Source organism: Cervus canadensis, chromosome 3 (genome assembly GCF_019320065.1).
Source record: "Cervus canadensis isolate Bull #8, Minnesota chromosome 3, ASM1932006v1, whole genome shotgun sequence".
Classification (NCBI taxonomy): Eukaryota; Metazoa; Chordata; class Mammalia; order Artiodactyla; family Cervidae; genus Cervus; species Cervus canadensis.
Genome location: NC_057388.1, coordinates 107,467,973 through 107,484,227, shown reverse-complemented (window position 1 = coordinate 107,484,227; position 16,255 = coordinate 107,467,973). Strand labels below are relative to the sequence as shown.

General features: G+C 46.2%; 1 protein-coding gene across 1 annotated transcript in view; it reads right to left on the bottom strand.

Moving 5' to 3' along the window:
• DPP6 (dipeptidyl peptidase like 6) overlaps positions 1-15,873 on the bottom strand; it is a 1,059,086-nt gene extending 1,043,213 nt beyond the window's left edge. The window contains exon 1 of the mRNA XM_043463957.1: positions 15,495-15,873. Within this exon, the coding sequence (XP_043319892.1) occupies positions 15,495-15,557 (63 nt within the window). The 5' untranslated portion in view covers positions 15,558-15,873. The remainder of the gene's footprint in view (positions 1-15,494) is intronic.
• Positions 15,874-16,255: the final 382 nt, after the last annotated feature.

Sequence of the window (16,255 nt, the reverse complement as noted above, 5' to 3'; positions counted from 1 at the left end):
GCTCTACAGCCCAGGAGAGTGTGTGATGGGACAGCTCAGAGCTCCATGAAGCACTCTGCAAATTATTAAGTGGATTCTGACGTGGCTAGAATTCAAATAGCTATTTTAAAATATATAGCAACTATTTAGAAAGATGAAGTGATTTTGATAATGTCCTGGTGAACTATAACTCAAAGAGAACACAATTTTATTGATGTAGAATCACCAAAACGTGTGAGCAAGGAAACACAGGTTTTCTTTGCCTGTATTTCTTGGCCCATTTTTTTAAAAAAGAAAAAAATTCATTCTTTTATAATGATAAAGTTTATAACTCCTCTGCTCTACTGATCCAATTGGATTTTGGAAGCGTTGCCTCTCTTAGTCCTTGTCAAAGTCAGAGATGAGAAACTCAGCATACATGAATACAATGGGATTTACTATTTTCACTTAGAAAGTCAACATCATTCAGCAATAAGGATTTGCTAAATACATTTTTAAAAAGCCAGTGGATTCCTCAGTATTTGGATCCACTCTCCTATCACCAAAGTTCTTCAGCATCATCACAAATATTTCTTGACCACGAACTAAGGGCAAAATTCTAGCTCCTGTTCCACAAATAAAAATAGATGCAAAAATGCAGAGATGGTTCCCAAGGTTTTTAGTAATAAAGTTCAATTGTTGTTCTTTAGTTGCTAAGTCATGTCCGACTCTCTGCAACCCCATGGACTGTAGCCCACCAGGCTCCTCTGTCCATGGGATTCTCCAGGCAAGAATACTGGAGTAGGTTGCCATTTCGTTCTCCAGGGAATCTTCCCCACCCAGGGCTTGACCCCAGGTCTCCTGCATGGCAAGTGGATTCTACATCACTGAGCCACATGGGAAGTCCAGGATAGTTGAGTAGATAAGCATAAAATAGACTTAAAATATTACTATTCTCTAGGCCCTTGGAGCCCATCTGAATAAAAAACTCTAATAAAAGTGGTTAAACTCTGGAAATGCCAATCCCATGGTGATGGCCACAGAGCTGTTGAGGGCACAGCTGACAATATGAAGCCCATCCTCTTCTTGCCTGTTTCAATCCTCCTTTCCAAATGAATGGCACCAGATTTTCTAACCATGGACCGAAGAAATGAGGGACCATTAAATGCAAACTATGACCAAGCCTTTCCAAAGCAGAAAGGCTTCCAATGATTTGTCACAACTACATAACCAAAGGCATCCTGTGATATGGGCTGTATCAGTGTTACTCAGGAGAGCAGTGGGGCCTTGCTGCTCAGAGGGTGCTCCGGGAGAGAGAACACCAGAGCAAAGGCAAAGAAGACGGCATCTGAAGTGGACAGCTGACCCAAGATGCTGGACCAGCTGTTCTTGTTGTTCCATCACTAAGTTCTGTCCGACTCTTTGTGATGCCATGAACCGCAGCACACTAGGCTTCCCTGTCCTTCACTATCTCCTGGCATTTGCTCAAATCCATTCCCATTGAATTGGTGATGTTATCTAACCATCTCATCCTCTGTTGTCCCCTTCTCCTCCTGCCCTCAATCTTTCTAGCATCAAGGTCTTTTCCAATAAGTAGGCTCTATGCATCAGGTGGCCAAAATACTGGAGATTCAGCTTCAGCATCAGTCATTCCAATGACTATTCAGGGTTGATTTCCCTTAGAATTCATTGATTGATCCTTGCATCCAAGGGACTCTCAAGAGTCTTCTCCAACACCACAGTTCAAAAGCATCAATTCTTGGCGCTCAGCTTTCTTTATGGTCCATCTTTCACATCCATACATGACTACTGGAGAAGCCATGGCTTTGACTAGATGGACCTTTGTCAGCAAAGTGATGTCTCCGCTTTTTAATATGCTATCTAGGTTTATCATAGTTTCCTTCCAAGAAGCAAGTGTGTTTTAATTTCTGGCTGCTGGACCAGGCCTATATACAAAACAAGTGTGCTCTAAGCATAAGTAGCAATAGTTTCATTGGAGGGCTTTCTAAGAAATGCAGATCTTGGGGTCCACCCTCAAACTACTCAGTCAGAACATGCATTTTAAAAAACATTCATTTATTTGACTGCAACAGGTCTTAGCTGCAGCACACAGGAGCTCTGACCTTCACTGAGGCGTGCAGGATCTAGTTCCCTGACCAGAGATTGAGCCCGGGCCCCCTGCATTGGGAGCCTGGAGCCTTAGCCCCTGGACCACCAGGGGATTCCCAGAATATGTGTTCTTACAAGAACTCCTAATTGAGGAGTGTGCACAGGAAGGATTGAGAAGCACCACAGCAGAGGGACTTTAGCAGGAAGGGTGAGCAAGCTAGTCAAGGACTGCTACTTTCCTTGGATACACATGAGTGCGCAGGCAACCTCCAGAATAAAGAAAACAGACACTTTCCACTTTTCGAGAATATGCCTGTGCTCCTTAGATAAAGCGCAGGCTCAAGCCAAGCCTGTGTCCTCCACTGCCCGGCAGAAACCCCATGAATCCTTTTAGTCACATAAGCCAAGATCTGTCCTTCCAATCAATGCGCACCCTGAGTTGAGACAGCACTCTCCATGGATGCACATGACCCACTGACCAGTGGTCTTACCAGCCCAAGCAGAAAGAGAACCAAGCTTAACAGGATCTTCAGTCTCAACTGAAGCACCAGAAGTTCAGAACGGTAATGGTGATCAGCAGGCACAGCCTAAAGGGTCTGTTAGATGAGTAGTCTAGGAAATGATATGAGGGGCTTGAACTTCGGAGGCACACAACAGCCATCACCTGAGAGGACATGACCACCTGAAAGGACACGGCCAATCCAGAGCCCTGGTGGGGTCCTCCGACACCTCCACCTTTCTGGTGGAGGAGGATGTACAACCAGACGAGGAAAAGGAAAGCGGCAGGTCACCTCTGAGCACAGAGCGCCCCTCGGGGAGCTTGGAACGGGGGCCTCGGAAGCATAAGCAGTGGTACCCAGATCCTACCAGGCCAAACTTAAAACCAGGAAGCAGAAACCAGAGTGCCTCTCAGACAGCTGACGGGAAGAGAGGGAGCAAGCTGAGACGGTAGCAGTGATGGGACACGCAGTGCTTCTCATGGACCAGAAACGGACCACGGGGGAGGCAGAAGCCACGGGCCACTCAGCCAGGGGCCCCACCCAACAGAGCAAAGCACCTAGCTTAGGGTGACCCCAGGAAGCATGAGGGTGGAGATGGTGTCACGGCCGGGAAGATGCTGCAGTCACCTGTCCGTATCCTGTGTGAGCGCATCCCATGAAAACACCCTGAAAGGTCTCCAGGAAAAAAACCAAAAGGATCAGTTTTGTGCATATGCCACATGCAGGGCAACCTGGGCAATATTCACTCTGCCTTTCCCCCCATTCCTTCTCTGCCTGAACTCAACCACGGCGAAACAACAAACGGGGACTGGTGGGTGCGGGGGAAGAGGAAGAAATGCGCCAGGAAGGAAGCACGGAGAAGCCCCCCGCCCTCCCCGCCGCAGGCTTGCAGACCTGAAGCAGGTCAACCTGGGAGGGAGGCGGAGCCTATCTCTGCATGAATTCTAGAGTTAACCTTCCTATAGAAGACCGGCCTGGGCATTTTAAGGGCTTGCCTGGTGGCTCAGACAAGAGGAATCTGCCTGCCAATGCAGAAGACATGGGTTCAATCCCTGGGTCAGGAAGATTCCCTGGAGTAGGAAACGGCTACCCGCTCCAGGATTCTTGTCTGGAGAATCCCATGAACAGAGGAGCCTGGTGGGCTACAGTCCACGGGGTCTCAAAGAGTCGGACACAACTGAGCGACTAACAACAATGGGCATTTTAACTCTAAATCACACTACCTATAATAACAGTCTTCCCTAGTGGCTCAGATGGTAAAGAGTCTGCCTGTAATGTGTGAGACCCAGGTTTGATCCCTGGGTTGGGAAGGTCCCCTGGAGAAGGGAATGGCAACCCACTCCAGTATCCTTGCCTGGAGAATCCCATGGATAGAGGAGCCTGGTGGGCCCCAGTCCATGGCGTCACAAAGAGTCAGACATGACTGAGCCACTAACACACACTCACACTCATCTGTAATACTAAAGAACACAGAAAAGGCTAAATAGCTTCACAAATCTGGGTACCAACCAGTCAAAACTTGTTTCAAAGACACATTAGAAAAAACCAATAAGTTTGTCTCCTGATGATCCCAAGAGTCATCGACGCAGTCAGAGGAACACTGAGCATTCACTGCAAAAAGAGATCAGGTCTCACGTTTACTGAACCCTGCCCGCCACCCCGTGATTTACAGATGCCACACCATTTTTGTTAGAGCTCATTGGACTGAAAAAAATATAGAAACCCCTGAAAGTAGCTCAAATTAAAAAACAAAGTGAAAAAATAACAAATATATTGTGGAGGTAATCTAGATTTTCTGGGCCCCCCAGTGCCTTTGAGACCTTGTCCTGCCCTCACCTTGAACCTATATTCAAAGTTACATCAAAAGACCCAACTCCAGTTGCCGCAGAAAGCCCATGTCTAGCCATGCAGCCCATCAGTGAGCCCAGAGATTTTTCTTGCCGCTTCTCTGAAAAGGGAGATACAACACCCAACATTTCTATTCCATTCCCCAATGTACAGCTCCTGGCCGCCAGCAACATCATCTTTTTCTGTCTTGTTCCCTTTTATCTCTTGCCACAAAGCCTCACAGATACCCTCCATTTTTCTGATAAATTCAGCTCTTGGCGAGCTCTATCCAATAATAACCTGGAACGTAGCCATCACTCCCACTCCTGCTTAGAAAGCAATTCAGTGACTTCTTTTCCCTCACTTGTGTCTCTTGAGATATAAAGCAAGAATGCAAAGAAGTTTAGCAAAAAGTCTGTTCCTCCAAAACAATTCTATTTGGTAGGAGTGGAGAGACGGAATGAACATGGGAAATCTTGCTAGAAATTTCAGATTTTATTTTCTATCAATTTTACCTAGTAGTACATCTCAGAAAGCAGAAGGAGCCTAAAAGGAAATATAGGGGCATAGAGACAGGCTCAAATTGTGGTGCTGGAGAACGCTTGAGAGTCCCCTGGACTGCAAGGAGATCAAACCAGTCAACCCTAAAGGAAATCAATCCTGAATATTCATTGGAAGGACTGATGCTGAAGCTGAAGCTCCAAAATCTTGGCCCCCTGATGCGAAGAGCCGACTCACTGGAAAAGACCCTGATGCTGGGAAAGACTGAGGGAAGGAAGGGAAGGGGGTAACAGAGGACGAGATGGTTGGATGGCATCACTGACTCGATGGACATGAGTTTGAGCAAACTCTGGGAGACAGCGAAGGACAAGGAAGCCTGGCGTGCTGCAGTCCATGGGGTTGCAAAGAGTCAGATATGACTGAGCGAATGAACAGCAACAAAAATGACAATAAAGACAGGCTTCCTGTGAACTGTAACCCGGAAGTCCGAAGGTGAGGCCAGACCCGCTGAGTCTTACCACTTCTGTCACCTCTGCTGCGCTCCTTTCTTTCTCCCACCAGACATCCTTAGCATCTCACGACTGCACACGGCTGTCTATGTGCTCTTACACAGGGGACTTCTGTCCCCTGATGGGCGTCTCTGTGTCTCTCACTTCAAAATTGCCAAGAAAGGGTTTGATTGGCTCAGCTCACTCTGCAGATTTCTTCTGTGGGAGGACGTTGGTCAGTCCCGGTCTGAACAGCTGTGTTCAGGAGAAGGCTGAGTCCTCTGTTTTAAACAGGACAGCAGAGGCTGTGGGCAGGGGTCTCCTCTCACTGACCATAAACGGCCCAGGAAGCAATGAATAGCATCTCTGTTACACACGTGTCCAGCTGGCAGCTGAAGAGTGAATTAAGAAAGAAATGTTGCGGCACCCCCAAAAGCTTGATACAGCGTGGGAGATGATATCCACTGCTGTATTGTTGTTGGTTTTTTTTTAATATCAGGTCCCTTTTGATGATTTCTCAGGCTCCTGACTATTACACAGAGGAAATTAAGCACAATTCCTCTACTGGGAAGAACCGGAATCTATTCTCAGGGGTCACAAATAAAAAGCACCAGGAGCCAATACAGACAATGTTACATAATACCTGTCTATCAGAACTCTACAGGTCCCTGAGTTGCCAAAGATCACAGCTATCTATCTGGAAAGCGAGCAAGTCTGTTCATGGAGCCTCGAGTCTCTGTGCACTTTCTATGACTGCAGGGCCCGTGGGAAGGGCAGTCAGCAACATCTCTGCCTCCCCCCATGAACTTCACTGAGCACTCTCTGCTCTGACCAGCTGCAATCCCACAAGGCAGCCTTACTCGTTTTTAACACCCCCTGGTATTGTATTCTGTTGTTTCCTGGCTCATCTGTGAAGATCCTATCTCATTAATAAAAGTAGCATCAGTTTCTTTTTTTTTTTCCCTAAGTATCATAGGCAAGCAATCCAATGCCCACAAAATATATAAATAAAGGAACAGGTAGACTTCAGGGTTGAAAGAAACACAGGTTGAAGCTACCAAGTAAACAAATTCAGTACTATTTATTATTTATATGTTTTCAGTTTGAATACATTTTTGAATACATTTTCTTCAGTTTACCACCCCTGGGGCCACAAATGATTTGCATATAATCATGGACCTCCATTTCCTCAGTTAAAAAAAAAAAAGAAATAAAAACTCATGTATCTACCTTAGTGGCTGTTATGAAGGTGAAATAAGCTAACATTCAGGAAAAAAATAAGAAAAGTGGAAGGAGGGAGAAAGCACCCCGAATTGTTGATTCTGGCCTCAGTTTTATGTCAGATATTCATAGTATGTGTTTGCTTTTATACTAAAGTGTGAAGGACTCCCACTGGTTTAGAGTTTCCATTGAGTATATTTTATTACAGAATTGCCTTTGATTTCTGCACCTGGGAATGCCTTAATAATGGCAAACCACCTTGCTTATGGCTCTTTCTGGGGATGGAATAGTTGCAGTTAAGAGCTTGGTGGGGCTCAGAAGCCTAGTGTATGTCCTCAGTTTTTACATTAAAAAAAAAAAAGGCCCAAGGAGCTTCAGTAACTTCCCCGTAACTCAGTCCACACAGAAGGCATAGCTCAACCAACTGTGAGGTCCAGTCTTCCTCCTTTTCCCTTATTTCCATGCTTTCTCAGTAAATAATCCTTCACCAAAGGGGTTTTTCCACATCTGAGCTTGTACGTTTGAGATGATTTTAAGAAAGGTCCCCTGCATCTTCATTTTCTATTTTATGAAAAATAAAATTTAAAAATACAAACTTGCTCTGTTGCATCCACATTTTGTGACATCACATTCAGATATCATTTTAATTATCTAGTAATCTCTAAATATCTAATGCCCTCTCAATATTGCATTTGAATATTTTGTTTTAAAAAAAGAAGTCTGGGATTCATAGATACACATTACAGTATACAAAGTAGACAGGCAAGAGGACCTACTGAACAACACAGGGAACTAATCCAATCTCTTGTGAAAAACCTATAATGAAAGAGGATGTATAACTAAATCACTTTACTGTGCACCTGAAATGAACACAACACTGTAAATCAACTAGACTTCAGTAAAAATTGTTCTAATTAAACTTAAAAAAAATTAAGAAGGACGATGGAGATACTGAGACGGCATTAAAACTGTGTGTCATGAAGACAATGCAAACTTTCTAAGGCCCTAAGAGTGTGGGGAGGGGATGAGCAAAGTGTTAGATAAATTTCCTTCACCTCTGTTGACTGAACACAGATTTCTAGGCCCTTAGTCAAAAATAGTACCAGATTTGGGGTCTACAAGATATAAGATGTGAGATTATCAAAACACTGCACTTGAGGTCCAGCTTTGGACTTAAATAATTTGAACAATCCAACATGTTAGATTTAGACCAGAAAAACAATTACTTCTCATTTACTGCCCTCTGTTCCTGGAAATTTAACTTATGCATGAGCTTATATTTGTTTTATGCATTTTACTGAGAAAACGAGGACAATTAAAATTTTAAGAATCAATAAAATGTATAACCAAAATAACATAAATAGATTTTCACTAATATCCTGGAAGTCATTAAAGCAATTTATGTTTTATGCATCCCATTAAACTTTTTAAAATTCTCCAGCATGATTTAGATTCTGGGCAGTAAAAAGAATTTACATTTTTTTATTTATATGGGTTTTCTTTCCTATTTCTTTCAGTAATTACCAACCTAAAAAGGAAGCCACTTATTTAGCATGAAGACCTATGGTTGGCAGGACTTCCCTGGTGGTCCTATAGCTAAGACTTAGTGATCTCAATGTAGTGGACCAGAGTTTGATCCCTGGTCAGGGAACTAGGTCCCACTTGCTGAAACTAAGACCCAGTGCAATCAAATGAATAAATAAATAAAAATAAATAAATATTAAAGAACTATGATTGGCAAGTCAAACTCAGAAAGAAAGATAAATACCATAAGATATCACTTATAATGTGGAATCTAAAATATGAAGCAAATGAACTCATAATGAAACAGACTCACAGATGTAGAGAAGAGACTAAGAGCGGCCAAAGGGGAGGAGGATGGGGGAGGGATGGATTGGGAGTTTGGGTTTAGCGGATGCAAACTAGTACATACAAAATGGATAAACAACGAGATCCTACCATATAGCACAGGGAACTCTGTTAGACACCCTGTGATAAACCATAATGGAAAAGAATATGAAAAAGAATGTGCACGTATGTATAACTGAATCACTTTGCTGTAATCTAAAAATTAACACTACACATTAAATCAACTATGCTTCAACAGAATAAATAAATGCATAAATAAAATAAAGTTCAGAGGATTCCCTCTGAAGGGAGGAACCAGGCACTCCTGCAGAGGATGACGGATATCTGTCAGCGTCAGCATCAGGGAAGCTGGGAACTCAGTAAAAGCTATCTGCGGAGGTCCTGGTAGGCCCAGGGATCATGAAATTCAAGCCAAAAGACAAGCTGGAGCGATCCGACAAGCAGGAGTCACGATGGACTCCTTCTCAGCTGAAGTCTAGCTCTGGGATATGCTTGGTCCCAGCACAGGGACAGTGGTCACGAAGTAGAATGTGTGACGGAGGAGAAAAGGCAGGACGTGAACCAAGTTATGACAGCGATAAATCACAATTCACAAGCTTCGTGTGTGTCTCTGATGCCCAGAGCAGCTTGTGAGTCATGGTTGATCTAACCATTAGGGAGGCTGCCCACAGAGAGGAAGCTGGTGATTCAGCTGTGTCCTCAAATCCAGGAGGGAAATCTTCTCACCCGCCAAAAGGAGGAGGTACTTAACTCCAAAGTGTAGACTGAGGAAAAGCTTGGAAAGTGGGTGAAATGCCTTGTGAAGGGAAGCTCCCAGATCTAAACAGGAAGGGGCAGGAAAGAGGGGGGAAGAAATAGGTGTTATCTTGGAGAGGGGAGATCATTAAATTGGGCGTGTGTGTGTGTGTGTGTGTGTGTGAAAGGGGAAAAAAAGGATCAAATGAGAACCTTTAGATGTAACAGGGTATGATTGATCAAAATGTGAATTTTGGAGAACATACATCGGGAAAAGGAAAGCAAGAAGAGGAAAAAGTGACAGAAGAGGAAATGGAAAAAAAAAAAAACAAACACAAAATGAGACTCAACAAGAAGAGAGGTTCACAAAGATTTAACCAGTCTTGGGGAGGAGGAGATAGGAGGGAACAGCAACACTGGCAGGAATGGCATTGGTTGACCCTTCTTTCCTGAATGTGGTTCCAAAGTGCAGAGGAACATTAAGTTGGGTACTGAAAATTTATAAAAAATAAAGTTAGGAGTAAGTCTAGTGAGAAATTTGATGCCACTGATTCTAGGGCTTCCAGTAGGTGAGGTCCCCCAAACCACTGATTCTGAGGTCTGGGCACTGAATTGATTGATGGGAAAGACATGGGGAGTCCCAGTGCCAACAATAGCTGAGTTAAAGTCGGGGCAAAGCAGCTTCACACATACAGCTGTCAAAATGCAAAGCAAACACAGTCTGAAGGCACTCGAGAGCAACCCAAAGTGAGCAGATCTTCGGGGAAAAGGTCTGCGGCAACTACTTCAGGTAGAAAGTGGGGGGGGGGGGGAGATTCTAGAATTAGCAAAACCAGTGGGAGAGTCTCAAATTCTGTGCATAAGTGCTGCCCAACGGCTGGCTGCCCCCCACCCCAGCCATGTGAATACTAGGGGGATTCAAGCTGAACTAGATAAGGATAACAGAGCACAGTACAGGTAAGTGGCTGTTCACTTAATTGCCCACTTTAGGGAGAATCCAGCGTCTCCACCCAACATTCACAAGGTCAAGCTAAAATTGAAAGTGATTCAACATAAAAAGAAACACGAAAACGTGACCCATCCTCAACAAAGCAGCACAAGCAACACAGATCAGTCCCAAGACAGCCCAGACGTTAGAAAGCAAGGATTTTAAAGCTGAGATTATAATGAGGCCCATTAATTAAAGGAAAATGGCCCTCACACAGCAAATGAAGAGACAGCAAATCTAAGCGGAGGGAAACAGAACAAAGGGGGGAATTCTAGAATGGAGAACACAGCATCTGGAGTAAACCACTGAAAATGCAGTCACATGGAGAACACAGGGCACAGAGTGAAAGCAGCGAAAGAAGCGACTGTATCTGAAGATGAGAGAGGAAAAACAAACATCTGCAGAATGAGATAAAGAGTCTAACATACGTGTAATTGCCATCCCGACAAATTAAGAATAGGACAGACAAAAAAAGAAAAAACAAAACACTCGAAGAAACAATGGCTGCGATATTCCCAACTGTGGTGAATTTAAACATTCAAGATGATCTATGACCCCGTAGCAGGACACACAGGAGGGGAATCATGCCCAGGCACGTAACACCCAAACACTGAAAACCCTAGAGAAAGAGAAAATCCTGACAGCAGACATAAAAACGGCACCTCACACCCAGACACCAATGAATCAAATGACTAGTCATGTCTCAGTAGAAAAAAAAATGAGACCAGAATTCAGCTAACGCCACCTTCAAAGTGCTGAAGAGAAACCAAAATCTTACCCACTCAGAATTCTATAACCAGCAGAAAATATTTTTAAGACTAAAGACAAAGTAAAAATGCAGGTTGGCTCTAGCTAGCATAATTATGCAAAATGGATTCCTATTGAACTAAAATACTTTCAGCTGAGTCTTTTTTTTCTCTAATGCCCTAAAGGGAAGGTGACAAAGACCCAAGCTGAACTAAACCCACAGGCCACATCTTTGCCATCCCTGTCTTGCCATGAAGTAAGCACTAGGAGTAGAAAGTAGACATGGATGGGAAGTAAGAAGCTAAGTTCATCAAAAAGAAACTTTTCATGCTTGGATTATTGTTGGTTCAAACTCTCAGCAGCTTTGGGGGGGTGTAACCTGAAACCTACTCCTGTACACGGACGGCGGGGAGAGACCCCAGAAAGAGGCAGGTCACTTCAGATCAGCAGGTGGCAGTTTTAATAAGCAAGGGGACTTAGAACTTGGGTGACCCTAAGACCAGCAGGATCTCTACACCCACCCACCAGCATCTTCAGACTTACAGAGAGGCCTTACTGGGTCCAATCATTCAGGCCAGGTGGTCTCAAAATCACCTCTCTCTCTCAAGCCTGCATCTTTGAAAAGGCTCCCACTGTGGGAATGGGGGGTGGGGGGCGGGCCAGGCTGAGGGTTCCACTGCAGTGGAACCAGAAGTCACATCCTCGTGATAACTTCCCTCAACAATTATAGCATTGCCCAGCATAAAGCAATCAAGATTAGAGCTTTAGATATAATACTGTATCTAGTTCGTGTCAATAAAAATTTTTTCAATATAAAATTTATTTTCCTTTAAATATTCATGACATTGGAAATGTAATACTCCAGTGAGAAGGTCAGAAAACAGAATGCGAGGCTGCCCTACAGGCCTGAAGATGCTCACCCAGCATCGAGCAGGCACATCTAGGTACCACTCTTCTTATGTTTCAAACAGCAGTGACGAAAAATTAGTGCTATGAAGTAAGAAGTTAAAACGAGGGAAAAATTTTAAACAACAAATTGCAGAATAATTTTGGAATATAGTTGAACAACTGCATGTTAAAGTTTAAGTTGTCCATTCTGCAACACTGAGACTTATCAGTAACCTCCCCTTTTACCACAGAAGACTTTAGTATCCTTTAGACAATGAAAAAGAGATGCAAACATCTTGTGTAAATAATAAAGCTGCAGCTCTTCCTTCCATAGAGGTTATACTGGAGTTTGATAAGTCCCTCGTACAATGGTACAGGCATCTCCAATCTCTGGGATCTGATGCCTGAAGGTTTGATGTTGTGCTGTTGTGATAATAATAGAGATACAGTGCACAATAAATGCAATGCACTAGAATCATGCTGAAACCATCACCCACCCCCATACCTGAAAAACTGTCTTCCAAGAAACCGGTCCCTGTTGCCAGAAAGGCTGCTGCAATGGGTATGTAAGTTTTCAAAACCAACATTTTACATGTGCACACCATTTAGTAATACTACTGCAAAATATGTTCATTCAGCACTCAAAAAAAAAAAAAAAATCCACAGTACATTATGAGTATTGAGTAAGAATCACTCTGTCTCCTGGTTTTGAGCTGATCACAGTTACCAGTTTGGTAGAGTTCCTTACTGTCTTTTCTCTTCATGTGTATTTCTATGTAATTAGTATCATAAAGTGTATACCACTTGTATCTTTAAAAAAAAAAAAAAAAAAAAGCAAAAGAGTCTGGTACTTAGTGACTTTCCAAAAAGTATCCGAATAGAGCTGGTGGAAGTCACCAAGCCCCGCCCCATGGATGCAGAGCCCCGCCCCTGTGGACGCAGAGCCCCGCCCCCATGGAGGCAGACCCCCGCCCCTGCAGAACCACCCCAAGTAGGCTGCTCTGTGGGTCTGTGGGCTGCACCCAAATGTCAGGCCTCCCACAAGTATTTAGAACAACCGTAGCTGTTGACTGGTGCTTGCCGGGTGCTTGATGGATATGCTCATGGGGCCCAGCACCAGACCAGCCTGGGGTGGGTGAGACGGTGCCATCCCATGGGCACCTTTTCCTTTCCCCGTCCCAGGTGACCGGCACTCCTAGAGCTCCCGCCTCAGGACCACTGGCTCCTGCCCAGACCAGGGATTGCTGTCGGATTGGTCCCCCTGTGGTCCTTAGCAGCTGTTAGCACATGTCGATGACCACCCCCCCCCCCACCCAGTCAGGAGCAAGGAAGCTACAAGAAGGACCTCTCTTTTCCCAGTTCTGGGGGGTCAGCGTTTGAGAAGGAACCTGGAGGCAAATAACACATCTCAGTCTGGCTAAACTCAACCGCTGAGTAGCCACCCCTTAAAAGAGGAAGACAGGAACAAACTGCCAAGTAGAAATGACGGTGACAGTAATCAGTAAATGGATAACACAAAGGGCAGTCCAACAGAAGAGCCTGCCTGGGAGCTTGAGGCTCTTCCTCCCAAGAAGTCGAAGGAGATGAACCCTCCCAGCAGCACAGAAAACGGAAACAAACTCACTTCAAACCTACAACTAAATAAACTGATGTTAGTGTTTGATGTTTTATTATAACTATTGAGTCTCATGTCGTCTGTCCAGGACTTTCCAGTGTCGACTGTCAACCCCTGCTCTCTACGTGCCCCTCATTCTCTTCAAAACATTCACCAATACTCCATCCGAGCCCTGCCTTTCACTGCCGCAACCTTCAAGACAAGCCACCAGAGATTATACAATCTACAAATGGCAGAGGCAAACTACAGTTTAACTGAATTCTTCTTGGAGGAAGAGGACCGGAATTTTTTTTTCCCCCAGCAGATGGATAATCATAATGTCATATTAGGCAGTGGGGGCCATCAAAGACTCTAAAGCATGAAAAGTGGTTATGACTAGAGCTGTGTTCTAGAGAGTGAAGATCTAAACTCATATTTGGGTTCATGGAACTTAGCTGGAATTTGCCACCATACAAATGACTGATGATAACTGTTTATTGAATTAATATGGACAAAGTATTTGTTAGACACCTGCTAGAGGGACAGGGAGATGCCTAACTTATGACTAACGGTTTTCTAGTACCTTCTAAATTGTTGCTGTGTGTTTGAACACCTCCTGCAAAGTTTTATGAGTGTCAATACCCTGCAGTATTGCCAAGAAGCCACTTTACCATTGGAACTGAAGGCATTTTTTTTTTAAAAGAAATTACCAAATGATCTTCTGAATGTCTCTACCACATAGTCACTGATGAGTTAAACTTTCTTATTTTTAATAAAAAAGTCTTATAATACCAGCTATCCCATATTAAAAAGGCATTTCCTAAGGATATTAAATAAATTGAAAAGTGTAACTACCTGAATCATAGTTAATGAGAACAGAGATCAAGATATGACTTGCTGATTCATATGTTTCACCCAGGCCCGAATGGTGTAGAAAATGCTGGTTATCCCTTAATTGAAATAAAAGTATTCAGTCCTAAAGCCTTATCTTATGTAACTCAACAGACCAAGAGTCCCTTTATCCACCAGATGAATCTAATATCGTTACTCCCTCCAACTTCACATACAGCCAAACCACAACAAAGAGATGTTAGTGGGAACCATCTCTTAACAACACACTCATAAACACACATGCTGCTCTCTGCATAGAACAATGTAGAAGCAAAACCAGGTGGAGCAAACACAAGACCAAAGCTCAGCGCACAGATTCCGGCTACACATCCACTCTAAGATCTAAAGTCCTTGCCTTCTTCCCATTAAAAAAAAAAATTAGCAATACTCCAAAATATGCTTAAAGCACATTTGATACACAGACGCCTGCACAGCTTCTCTATGGAACCCAGGTAAGGAATTTCCCTGCAAACCAACACAACCCGAGGCGAGGACAGACGTGCAAGGCGGCGAAGAGCACCACTGACCATGGCCAGGTAAGGCTGCGTGGGGCACCTGACCCAGGTGGAACCCAGACCTCTGCGGGGATCCGCTCCTCTGCGCGCAGAAAGGGATGCTCCCCGAGGCATGTCCCTCTGGCTCTGGGCTACTCGAGAGGTTCTGGAGGCTCCTCGGGTCCGGGCCCGCCCTATTTTCTCAGAACATCAGTCATTTCCTGGAAATCATCCCAGGCACGCACCGGCCCATTCAAGTTAATTAAGCACGTGTCTCTGACACCAACCAGAGCGTGCGCCCTGGCCAAGCCCTGAAGAGGAAGCTCGGGCCCAGGGGGTCACGGGCCCTGCCTCCCCGCCCCTCGCCGACCTCTCCCGCTCCCTGAAAACCCGGTAATCCCGGGAAACGGCGGTTTCTGCCAGCGAGCTGGCCGGCCGAGCCCCGGGCAGCCCGGAGCAGGGGCACCTGCAGAGCCTGGCGTCGGCCCGGGGTCGACTAAACACAGTCCATCCTCCCAACCCGCCCCGCGCCGCGTCCACCGACTGGACTCAAGGACCCCCTCCCCGGCGGAGGAGGGCTCGGCGGCTCGGAATCCGCAAAGCAGCGCGTCCACTCGCCCGCCAACTGCAGCCGCCACCTGCTCGCCAGGTCCCGCGCCAGTCCCGCCGTCGTGGGTCTCTTACCTTGTGGCTCTTCCCCCCCGGGGGACACCTGACGTTGTTGGAGGCTCCCGCTGTCTGATTCATGTCCGGAGGAACTTGGGCGCCGATGCTCTAGAACCTCTCCAAGTTCCGCGGCGCCTGGAGGGTGGCGAGGGGCGCGTCTCCCGCAGGCGAGGTGGGTCCTGGCAGTCCAGCCGTGTCCGGGCGGCGTCCCCAACGCGGCAGGTTTCCGAGGGACCCCTCGCCCAGGGAGGCTGAGCCCTGCGAGTCCCGGAGCCGAAGAAGGAGAAGCAGCTGCTGGGATCCCAGAGGGAGCCGGGCCGGCGCCGGCGGCTCCGAGGGCGCTGTGCCCGGGGCTGCCTTCTCCGGGAAGCAGTCCAGGACTGTCCGGACCTGAGCGCCAGCAGATCCTAAAGGAGCTCCGGGGAGAGGCGAGGAGGTATGTGTGTGGGAGGGGGCGGGGCGGGGGGCAGGCAGGACCGGCCCTGGCCGGAGAGAGGGGCCGCGGAGAGCCGCCGAAGCTCTAGAACACTGCGCCCCCACGAGCCCAGGGAGCTGAGTCGCCGCTGCGAGGCGCGTGGCGCACGGGTCCGCGCGAGGCTCCTGCGCCGACCTTAGCACACCCTTCCCCGCCCTCCTACGCCGGGGCTGGAGCCGCAATCCGTGCGCACCCGCACCTGCCCGGCCGGCGCGGGGGCGACTGAGAAGGGCCACTCGCGGGGGGGGGGGGGGGGGGGGTGCGCGCCCGCTCTCGCCTGCCGCTCCTGCCCCGGGTGCAGTTG